The sequence below is a fragment of the Lacerta agilis genome, chromosome 1, assembly GCF_009819535.1.
Source record: "Lacerta agilis isolate rLacAgi1 chromosome 1, rLacAgi1.pri, whole genome shotgun sequence".
In the NCBI taxonomy this organism is placed as follows: Eukaryota; Metazoa; Chordata; class Lepidosauria; order Squamata; family Lacertidae; genus Lacerta; species Lacerta agilis.
This window is the reverse complement of record NC_046312.1, coordinates 115978011-115988850: the sequence shown is the minus strand read 5'-3', so window position 1 is coordinate 115988850 and position 10840 is coordinate 115978011. Positions and strand designations below refer to the sequence as shown.

At 43.1% G+C, this 10840-nt stretch overlaps 1 protein-coding gene across 1 annotated transcript in view; it reads left to right on the top strand.

Moving 5' to 3' along the window:
• Positions 1 to 770: 770 nt before the first annotated feature.
• Positions 771 to 10840, top strand: part of LOC117057596 (lupus La protein-like) — an 18361-nt gene continuing 8291 nt past the window's right edge. Inside the window, exons 1-6 of the mRNA XM_033168444.1 lie at positions 771 to 915; positions 5691 to 5765; positions 6492 to 6595; positions 8087 to 8261; positions 9900 to 10007; positions 10116 to 10216. Coding sequence (XP_033024335.1) covers positions 5700 to 5765; positions 6492 to 6595; positions 8087 to 8261; positions 9900 to 10007; positions 10116 to 10216 — 554 coding nt within the window. The 5' untranslated portion in view covers positions 771 to 915; positions 5691 to 5699. The remainder of the gene's footprint in view (positions 916 to 5690; positions 5766 to 6491; positions 6596 to 8086; positions 8262 to 9899; positions 10008 to 10115; positions 10217 to 10840) is intronic.

Here is a 10840-nt window from a genome sequence, read left to right as displayed (position 1 = left end):
GTGTTGACAGGTGTGCAAAGGAGGGGTGCAGAAGCTAAAGGTATCTGTCTATATGGCCTTTCCAAAGGCCAGGTTGTGCAGTCAGCTGGGGCCTGTAAAAAGCCAGGCCGGGAGCCACCTTAAGTTGAGGCTGCATAGGCCTTGTGGTGCATGTGATTCAGATTCTATTCAGTTGAACCTCTGGTTACAAAGTTGACATTTTTTTAGCAATGCCCCCCTAGTGAGCCTTCTTTTGTTCACTTCTTTTTATTTCGAGGCAGTGCACACCTATGTTTGTGGAACTGCAAACCTTTCCAGTCATGTGTTGCTCCACTCAAATCCCACATATGAATGTGGGGAAAGATGGTGTGTAGCCTGGTGTAAATTAATTTGTAGCCTTGGGGGATTACCACGGGGTGGACTGTCCCTGAGACCCGTAGACTGTCCCCGGGACAGGTGAGGGTGCTGATCCCTTGTTTTCAAATCCGAAACTTAACAGCTATGGCTATGCTAAAAAAAACACCAAACATGGCTGGCTTTACCCTAAACATTTTTTTTTTACTGTCAGAAATTTCTTCCTGATGTTTAGCCATAGAATCACACGCAAGAAGATCATATTAGGAGCTGCAGGGTGCGCATCCGCTTCCTGCTCCTTTACCAGTGGAGGGAGAGATCTCTGCAAAGCCCCGAGACCAGCCTGGCAACCCGCTGCTCGCTGGGTACCCTTCCGAGGAGCCGGATTCAGGAGGCGGGCGCTGAGGAAGCCCAGCCCTCGTAGGCCGGGCCGGGCCGGGGAAAGGGGTGCGGCCAGCGCCGCACAGGCTGCTGGGCTGCCCGGCGAGAGGAGGACGGGAGCGCGTAAAGGCGCACGGAGAAGCGGTGCCGGCGGCCTACGCGATCTAGAGAGGGAGAGGCCGGGGTTTGCCTTGGGCGAAGGTTAGTTCGTTTCAGCGGGCGCGTAATCCTGGCTCCGGGCTTTTTGGGAGCGCCTGCCTTGCGCGCGGCTGCCCGGAGCTCGTTCCAGGCTTGGGTGGACGTCCCCACGTGCGTCGCGGCCGCTCCCGTGGACTCCCCGGGTGGGATTTCGGGCTTCGCAGCGCTGGATGGGCAGGTGGGTGGGGAGCGAGGAGAGTCGGCTTGCTTGTGCTCCTCCACCGGCGACGGGTTCCCACGACGAGGCCTGCTCTTTTCCCCAGCCCGGGGAAGGAGCTGAGCTACAAACAGGGCCCGTGTGCGCGCAGCAGAAGGAAATGTTGGAGGTTCAAAGCCCAGGAGAGTTGAGATTTCTTTCCCCGGGGCGCTTGCTCGCTGTAACGCTCTCCGGAGTGACCTACACGTGTAGGTCAAACCCCGCGGTGCTTGCGGAATGCGGTGGTCGTGGGGTCTCTTTGGGGAGCACGGATGTACCGCTCGGAGTGATGGGGGGAGTAATCTGTCTCTTTTCCCGCTTTAAGGTTTTCTTCGTGTGTGTTTTCTTGGCTTTGCTTTTAATGCACGTGAAAGCGGAGTGGGGAACTTCTCGGAACACGCAGGCGACGTGTTTAAGGGAGAAACTTGCATTTTAAATGCCCAGGGAGCTTTTTCCTGTTGGAGGTGGCCGGCGAGGAAGAGCTCCACGATGCGCTCTGTGCGCGCAGGTTTGGACCACGTGGAGGATGGTTTGATTGGCAGCTGAGAGTCCTTTACTGCAAATGCTCACGGAGGAGTGGCAAATGCTCGACTTTCCGATTCTTCGGGTTTTTGTTTTGCTTCCCTTTCTCACATGAGTAATACACAAGAGAAGAGTTCTCTATCTTTTTTTGTAGTATCTCATTTGGTAAAAGTGAGGCCAGGCTGATATCAGCCATGCGGCATCTCACTTTATTGGCTGAGGGAGCCGGCATACAGTTTCTGTGTCATGTGGCCAGCATGAGTAAGCCGCGCACGGAAATGCCGTTTACCTTCCCACCGGAGCGGTACCTATTTATCTACTTGCACTTTGACGTGCTTTTGAAATGCTAGGTGGGCAGGAGTTGGGACCGAACAACTGCCAACCTTCCGATTGGCAAGCCCTAGGCCCTGTGGTTTAACCCACAGCGCCACCCGTGTTTCTTAAACTTGGATCTCCAGCTGTTGTTGGACTACAACTTCCATCATCCCTAGCTAGCAGGACCCAGTGGTCAGGGATGATGGGAGTTGTAGTCCAACAACAGCTGGAGATCCAAGTTTAAGGTAAAGGTCCAGCAGCACAGTCTGTTTAGTAGGGCTGGGTAATAAATTGCCATACCATTGAGTACTGGTATTGAAATAACGTGATAAATGTTTGAACAAAGCAATATACCTGTGAACAAAAGGTGGACACTTGACAGGGGGTAGCTCAGCTGAGCAGGATACTTTGCAGATTCTTTGCAGATAATTTGCTTGCATGGTGTCTTCAGCTATGTTTGCCCTCTCCTTCATCCCTCCTAACCGCTAAGTAATCATCTTTCCACTTAAAGCACAGCAAATTATTCAGAGCCTGCTAATAATACAGGAGGGACCCCCCACAGCTAGACAAAGAGGCAAAGTAAACAGAGAACTGGAAAACACTTCTTTCCTCACCCCTGAAAAAAAGAGGGGGAAGAGTTTTTATTTTCATTTTTTGGTGGTGTTTATGTTGTTGGTTCTCCCTAAATAGCGTTCCTCTATATCAGAAAGGAAGGTTTATTATTATTATTAAAATTATTATTATTTAAAGGAGACTACCTTTTTGCTTACTTGCCCTCCCTCCCTTTGATAAAAATTAAAAATATATAAAAGGATGTCATATAGAGGAGGGAGAAAGGTTGTTTTCTGCTGCTCCAGAGAAGCGGACACGGAGCAAAGGATTCAAACTACAAGAAAGAAGATTCTACCTAAACATTAGGAAGAACTTCCTGACAGTAAGAGCTGTTCGACAGTGGAATTTGCTGCCAAGGAGTGTGGTGGAGTCTCCTTCTTTGGAGGTCTTTAAGCGGAGGCTTGACAGCCATCTGTCAAGAATGCTTTGATGTTGTTTCCTGCTTGGCAGGGGGTTGGACTGGATGGCCCTTGTGGTCTCTTCCAACTCTATGATTCTATGATCCTACCTGAGGGGAAATGGTCACTGATCTCTGGTTCTAAAGCTGGGCTGTGGAACTTTTGGGAGGAGGGAATATGATGAATTTTAATTCTATGTTTCCAGTGAAAGCCATGGTGCCTCCCCCATACCCAGCCTTCACTGAATGTCTAGATATGGGACCATGTCCATGGGCACTGAATGTCTCTGTGGCCCCACAGAACACCTGGAGAGGGCTTGTAAATGCGTACACAGGCGCCTTATGAACAGTCCATGTCACCTTTAAGAACGAGAGGTTGGAATAGGACAGTATATATGTGGACTGTCCCTGGATTGAGGGGTTTTTTCTTCTTTCAGGTCTCGAAAGTTCTTAACCTAGTTCAAGGCTGTCATCTGAACCAGCCCGATGTCGCGGTCAACCCATCATTTGAAAAATAAGACTTTAGAGCAGTCTTGCCCCCCAAATGGCAAATAGGCACCCCATTTTGGCGGTTGTAACCTTGAGCTATTGGGTGCCTGGCTTATAAACCTGAGATTCTAACACTGTCAGTGTTCGAAATTGACCAGGCGCATTTTGCACCGGGCTATCGGCCACGTGCGCCCAAGTGAAGATGCCTGGGCGCCAGGATGGCGCCTGACATCACCCACCTGGAGGTGCACACCTGGGGACCGTTGGATCTTGACTGATTTCACACAGTAATACCCACAATCCTGTAGAACTCTTATCAGCCATATCTTATCTACACAATTTCAGGAACCAAAATGCTATCAATGTGCAGCCTTAACAGGAGCAGTGAGCAACGCTGTAGTTAATTGTTGCAGCTTGTCTGCACTTACCATACTTTTCTGTGTATAAGACTCCCCCTATTTTGTGGGGCTCAAATTTAAGAAAATGGGGGGGAGATGGCACAGAGTTGTTGAGCTTTTTGGGGGGGATTACCCTGGGTTGTTCAGCTTTTTTAGGTGGGGTTGCCAAAAATTATTCACCCGCACGCGTAGCAAAATCGGACTTTTGTCTGTCCCCTTTCCGGCAGAAGTTGACAATAGTCCACCCAGTTGCCGCAGCGTCAGCCAATCAACACCACCCATTGACGCAGCAACCAATAACACGCACAATAGCTGCTGACGGCCGCGGCAGCAACCAATCAAACGTCCACCCTATGCACTACCCATGTATAAGACGAAACCCATTTTTAGCATGATTTTTAGATAATGAAACTTAGTCCTATACACGGAAAAGTATGGTACCTCACCCCCCGTTGCCCTCCTCATAGTTGTGAAGGATGTTCTCATGTTATGAATGATCTGTGTCACTATTAAGAAAAAGGAAGTTGGGATAGGCTAGTATATATGTGGACTGTTCCTTGATAAAGTGACTTTTCTTCTTTTAAGTTCTCAAATTTCTTCATCCAGCTCAAGGTTGTCAGCCAGAACTTGCCAGGTGTTTTAACTGATAATCAGTCCATCCTTTGAAAATAATAATTTAGAGTTGTCTTGCCCCAAAATGGCAACTAGACATTCTGTTTCGGTGACTGTAATCTTGGTTTAAGGAGCTGTTTGGTGCCTAGCTTATATACCTGAGTTTCTAACACTGGCTCATGATTCTCTGCTGCCCAAAGGGCAGGGCCGGCCCACCCATGAGACAAGTGGAAGCGACCACCTCAGGTGGCAGGACCTGCAGAGGCAGCAGATTCCGAGGTAGATATTTATTGTCCCCCTTGATCCTGATGTAGATCTTCACGCGCACCTACTTCCCTGGCTGGGAGGGGGGACTCCATTCTGCAGTTCGCCTCAAATGGCAAAATATATTGGGCCGGCCCTGCCAAAGGGTAACAGATAGCGCAATTTCTTATTTTCATTAGGCACTACAAGGCGATGCTGGATGTCTTGAACCTGTGCCAGGAGGTGGTTCAAATCGGAAATGTGGGGCGTATGTTTTTTTAGACTTGTTTGGAAATCAATATACATTTACAACAGTGTTCGATATTTGCCAGGTGCATTTTGCGACCAAGTGAGGGTGCCCGGGCGCGAGGATGGGGCCTGATGTTTCCGCCGTCTGGCCTGGGAATCCTTGGATCTTGCCTGTTTTCACACACTGTCGAAAATTAAAGAATCCAAGAACTCTGGCCAGGCGTGAGATCAGTTTTAAAGTCTTCAAACAGTTTTATTATTATAGTATTGAAGCAAATTCCAGTCGAAATAAATTCCAGGACAAGGCCCTGTTTCGCTAATTCTTCCTCAGCTAGATTTTCATGGTCAAGGTGTACCAATTCTCTGTATGGCATAATAATACTATAATGATAAAACTGTTTGAAGACTTTAAAACTGTTTTCACAAACTAGCAACACATCCTGTAGAATTCAACCTGTTATGTTTTGTCTGCACAATCAGAATCAATTTCAGGAGCTAAAAAGTCACGTTGGAAAAGCATTACTTTTGAGCCATCTGGCCCCCCCAAAAGGGGGGGGGGAACTAGGCATTTCATTTTGGCAACTGTAAACCCATTTGCCGCTTAGTTTATATATCTGTGTTTCCAGCACAGATTTAATAGAAGAATGTTCTATAATTCACTAGAGGCAATTGCTGATAAAGTGGGGTGTCAACCATTTAACTGAGCCCTATTGCTAAATGATGCGAAATGTTGCTCTGATTACAGGCGGCGAAAATGGCCGAAAACGGAGACAGCGAAAACATGTCTGACTTGGAAAGGAAGGTGTGCCAGCAGATTGAGGTATGAATATTTGTTGAGACTAAGTGCATAGCATTAATGCAAAACGCCTGTTATAAACTTTGTGTAGCTGTCTTGGTTGAGTACTTAAAATGAGGGTTCCCCGCAGCTTAGAACTGTTTTATTGCTAATATCAGCCTGTATCAGCAAGATGTGTTGGAATTGGACCCTCCATCCGCACAGCTTTGCTGGCCGATCGCTGATAAAAGTACAATACTTCTTAAACCGAATAGACTTTTGTAATAACAAAGATTAAAAAAACAGCCTTGAAAAGTCAGGCAAGAAGCTATGAAGGGTTCTGCAGCTGCAGAAATTCTCCGTTTGTTCTGATGAAGCAAGGGACAATATGCACTCCAGGAGAATGAGATGCAGCCCAGGAGATCTTGTCAGAACAATTTTAAGCACCCACAAATTGTGTGTCACAATTGCCTCACAACTCAATAATGTAGCTTCATCTGTGCTGATACTTTCCATCCATCAAGCTTCTGGCAAGCGGTTTGTAATATAAAACCATTGAGGGGTACGGGTTAAGGCATTTTAAAATGTTGAACAGAAACCCGGACGTTTTTAACCTGGCGCTCAGAAATGTGTGCCGTAAATTCCGATGGCGCTCTTAAGAAAGGCTTCGGGAAGCTCCTGTGCATGGGAGCTGACTTCTCGGTGCTAAATGAAGCAGTAGATTATCCTTGGCGTCTAATATTTGTGTTGCTCTCCATACTTGCGTGATAGTACTATTTTGGTGACCACAACTTGCCACGGGACAAGTTTCTCCAGGAGAAGATAAAGCTGGACGATGGCTGGGTGACTTTGGAAACATTAATCAAATTCAACAGGTAAATCTATGGGTGCTTATTGAAAGTTAAAGGAAGGGAAAGCAGGGATGGGGGTTTTGTTGAGTCTTGTGGGTCCTGCCCTCATCGGCTCCTCTGTGCTCCATCCCATGTTTGGGACCACAACTCCCATCATCCCTAGCTAACAGGACCCAGTGGTCAGGGATGATGGGAATTGTAGTCCCAAAACTTCTGGAGGGCCGAGTTTGGGGGTGCCTGCTTTAAGGGGTTGTAGGTGATGAGAAAACTACAGGTTGAGGAGTAAAACTACGTCTATGAGCTTCTCACACAGGGTGGATTTGATTTAAATCAAATTGATTTAAATCACTAGTCAGGAAGACTTAATTTAAATCATTTTTTAACAGAAAGACTCATCCTTGCTGGTATAATCATAATATTTACAACCGGATGAAGGTTTCATTTTTGGAATAATAAATTTTCAGAGTAGTTTTTACAGTTATATCAAAAACTACTGATTTGGTTATACTAATAGAAATACATACATAGACAGATAATTGTGAAATTATTGTTTATATTCAGACAACTTTTTTGCTGTACTTTATTGGAAGGAGAAAAATAATCATTTCCTTAATAACAATTTAAACAATTTATTTAACTAAAACAATAACGTTATAGCATATGTATCCATGTTTGTTAACTGATGTTAAACGATTTCATGTTTTAGCACACATGAAAAACTTGAAACAAATCCTTATTTCCTGATGAATAGCCTTTGGACTATAATGTAACTTAAATAGGAAACTATCTTTAGAAAGATGTTTCCTCCAAAAGCATTTTATTTTTAAAAATCTGATTTAAATAAAAAGAATCAGATTTAAATTTTTTAAAAATCCATTTTTATTTTATTTTAAATGATTGATTTTTATCCACCCTGTTCTTACGTGACCTTACTTTGGGATCCAAGCCATTATGTTCAGTAGAAGGTAATGGTTTCAGTTTTAAGAATTTGCGCAGCCTTGTAAGCAATATTTTATATTATTTATGAATTTAGTACAAATCCAATAAAAGCCACATTATCACAGTACCCAATTACAATCCAATTAAAAACAGAGCCAATTATTCAAAAACTGAATTGAACAATTTGAGGTGACTTCCTGTGCACTGGGATTCAGGATACGAGGTTCTTATTTCTTCCTGCTTCCATAATCTTGATTAATCCATTTACAGCAGTTCCGATCTTAATCCTTTGTTTAACAGCCACGGGTTTCTTGACTTTCGTTTGTAGTTGCAATTTTTTCAACTTTCGTTTCTGCAAAAGGAGTTTGTGTCCAATACGTTTCCTGTGTGAGATATTAATTTTCCATCTGTTTCTTCATTTTTCCTGATATAATTCAATCGTAAAGGGCACCTATGTTCCACATTTTCACTCAGGTTGTATTTAGAAGAGACTTAATATACCGTAATAAATTATTATTTTTTTAAAGATGAAAACAAACAACCTCTTTTTACCCTCCTTTCTACCTTCATTCCTAGGTTAAATCGCCTCACAAAAGACTTTGATGTAATAGTGGGGGCGTTGAAAAAATCAACGACTGAGCTGATGGAAATTAGCGAAGACAAAGCTAAAGTCCGAAGATCTCCAAACAAACCTTTGCCTGAAGTGACGGAGCAATATAAGAACGCGGTTAAAAGCAGATCTGTGTATATTGTAAGTGGGAACTATATGTGTTTTAATGCAACCGGATTTCAAACGTTCTGGTTTAGGGGACCCCAGGGCCCGGATTTAGGTCTGATGAGGCCCTAAACAACTGAAAGTAATGGGGCCCTTTATATATCCAGCTGTCCTTTGTCAGCAACAAATTGTCTCTTGTTTTTTTGTGTTGAATATATGGTAATTTATGGACCTAATGTATCTAAAGCCATTTGCACGTGCAGAATGTAGGCACCCTATATATAGAAATGAGCAAACCAGTGATATTTTAGGGAGCAGGCTAGCAGGCCTACATCATAGGAGCCTACACAACACAAAACACTGTTGCCCTATGTAGGTTTTATTTTATTTGTTTTTTATCTTACATTTTGGAAATGTGCATCCAGGTTTTTTCCCTTTGAATTTTTTTGGGGGCCCCAAGAGAGTGGGGCCCCTAAGCTATAGCTTGTTTAGCTTATACGCAAATCCGGCACTTGGGGACCCCTGTCCTGCATGAAAACTTCTTTGCCATTACTGAGGACACCCTGTGTGTTGCAAAGGATTCTGGGAAGCATATTGTAGGCCCTGGGCTTCACTAGGCTCAGTGAATTGAAAATGCACTTTTCCCCAGGGAAGATCTACTATGAAAATAATGAAACTTGGACATCAGGGCCCCTAATCCCAGAGAAGCCCCAGAAGCGACTTTAGCCCACATTGCTTAAAAAAGCTGGGTCTAGTCGGCGCAAGTTGAGTCGCACAACTCAAATTGATTATTTTTTGGTTGTATATATTTCAGGGTGGATTTGATTTAAATCAAATCGATTTAAATCACTAGTCAGTAAGACTTGATTTAAATCATTATTTTTTTTTTACAGAAAGACTCATTCTTGCTGGTATAATCTTCATATTTACAACCAGATGAAGGTTTCATTTTTGGAATAATAAATTTTCAGAGTAGTTTTTGCAGTTGTATAAAAATTGCTGATTTGGTTATACTATTAGAAATGCATAGATTATGACATTATTGTGAGGTTTAATAAGTTAACTGTTTGTATTTGGACAGCTTTTCTGCTGTACTTTATTGGAAGGAGAAAAATAATCCTTTCCTTAATAACAGCTTAAACAATTTATTTAACTAAAACAATAACCTGTATCCATGTTTGTTAACTGATATGGTTAAACATTTAAAAAAAAACAAAAAAAACCTTACAGGGAGTTTTAGCTCACATTAAAAACTTAAAACAAATCCTTATTTCCTGATGAATAGCCTTTGGACTGCAATGTAACTTCAATAGAAAACTATCTTTAGAAAGATTTTTCCTCCAAAAGCATTTCATTTTAAAAATCCAATTTAAATTTATAAAAAATCGGATTTTTTTAAAATAAGAAAAATACCTTGATTTTTATCCACCCTGCCCCACATTATGCTAACCTGGTAACGAGCAGTTTAGCTGAAGTTCTGCTTGACATTCGATTTTTGCTCGTCATGAGGGAGGCTCTCAAATCTCATTCTTTACCACTGTCCCTCCAGCTTACGGGTGTTGTTCACAAACCGGCAAGACTACGCCCGTGTAAATACCCTAAACGTGCTCAGATACGTGTTTGCATAAACGTGTCTCTGAATATGAAGTAACTGACCAAATCCTTGATTTCCAGAAAGGCTTTCCACTGGATGCAACACTTGATGATATCAAGGAATGGCTAGATTGTAAAGGCAAAGTTGAAAACATTCAGATGCGGAAAACCATTCAGAAAGCGTTCAAGGTAACTCCTTTTCGCCGAAGCTCTGCCAAATCTTTTTAATTATTATTTTTTCCTGTGGGAATCTTCCACCGATCTAAATTAAAACACCTCCTTTCTTACCTCCTTCAGGGATCAGTATTTGCAGTATTTGACAGTGTCGAATCTGCCAAGCAGTTCGTTGAAACTCCAAACCAAAAATACAAGGACACGGAGCTTATTGTACTGTTCAGGTGAGTTATGTATTTGATGTAATGCTTTGAGTTTATAGATCGTTACGAGTCACCCATTAGCTACCAGACCAGTGTGTTAGTATTAACAACATGGAGCCGGTTTACCTGCAAGTTCACTTTAACCCATATATGGCCACTTTTTATTTTTATTTATTTATATATATATATATTACTTTTTTTACATATATTTTTAATTTCACCTTTATTTTGTATACTGCATTCATTCCCCAGTATATTGCAGGAAGCTAGTTTGGTAGATGCGTTTGAATCTCTTTACTTTAGCAATCCAATCTGGCTTTGTCCAGATTCCTGGTAATTTCCCCTTTTACCCCTCTTAAAAAGAATAAAGACACAACAGTCTTCTTTTAAAGTAATAAGAAGTTTACTCACATTCAGTTCACAGTTGGTTCCCCGAAGGCAGGCTTTAGCTTGGAGTTACAGAAGAGAGTTTGAGTTCATCCCAAACGGGAATGAGCTCACGTGCTGCTGGCTGAGAGCCAGCAGACAGCAAAATACATTAGTATCAGAAGAGAGCAGCAGAAGAGTCAAAGAGGAAGATGGCTGCATGACTGGCCTTTTACAGGGCCTCACAGGGTCATGCCCATCTACCTGGTCACACTCAGG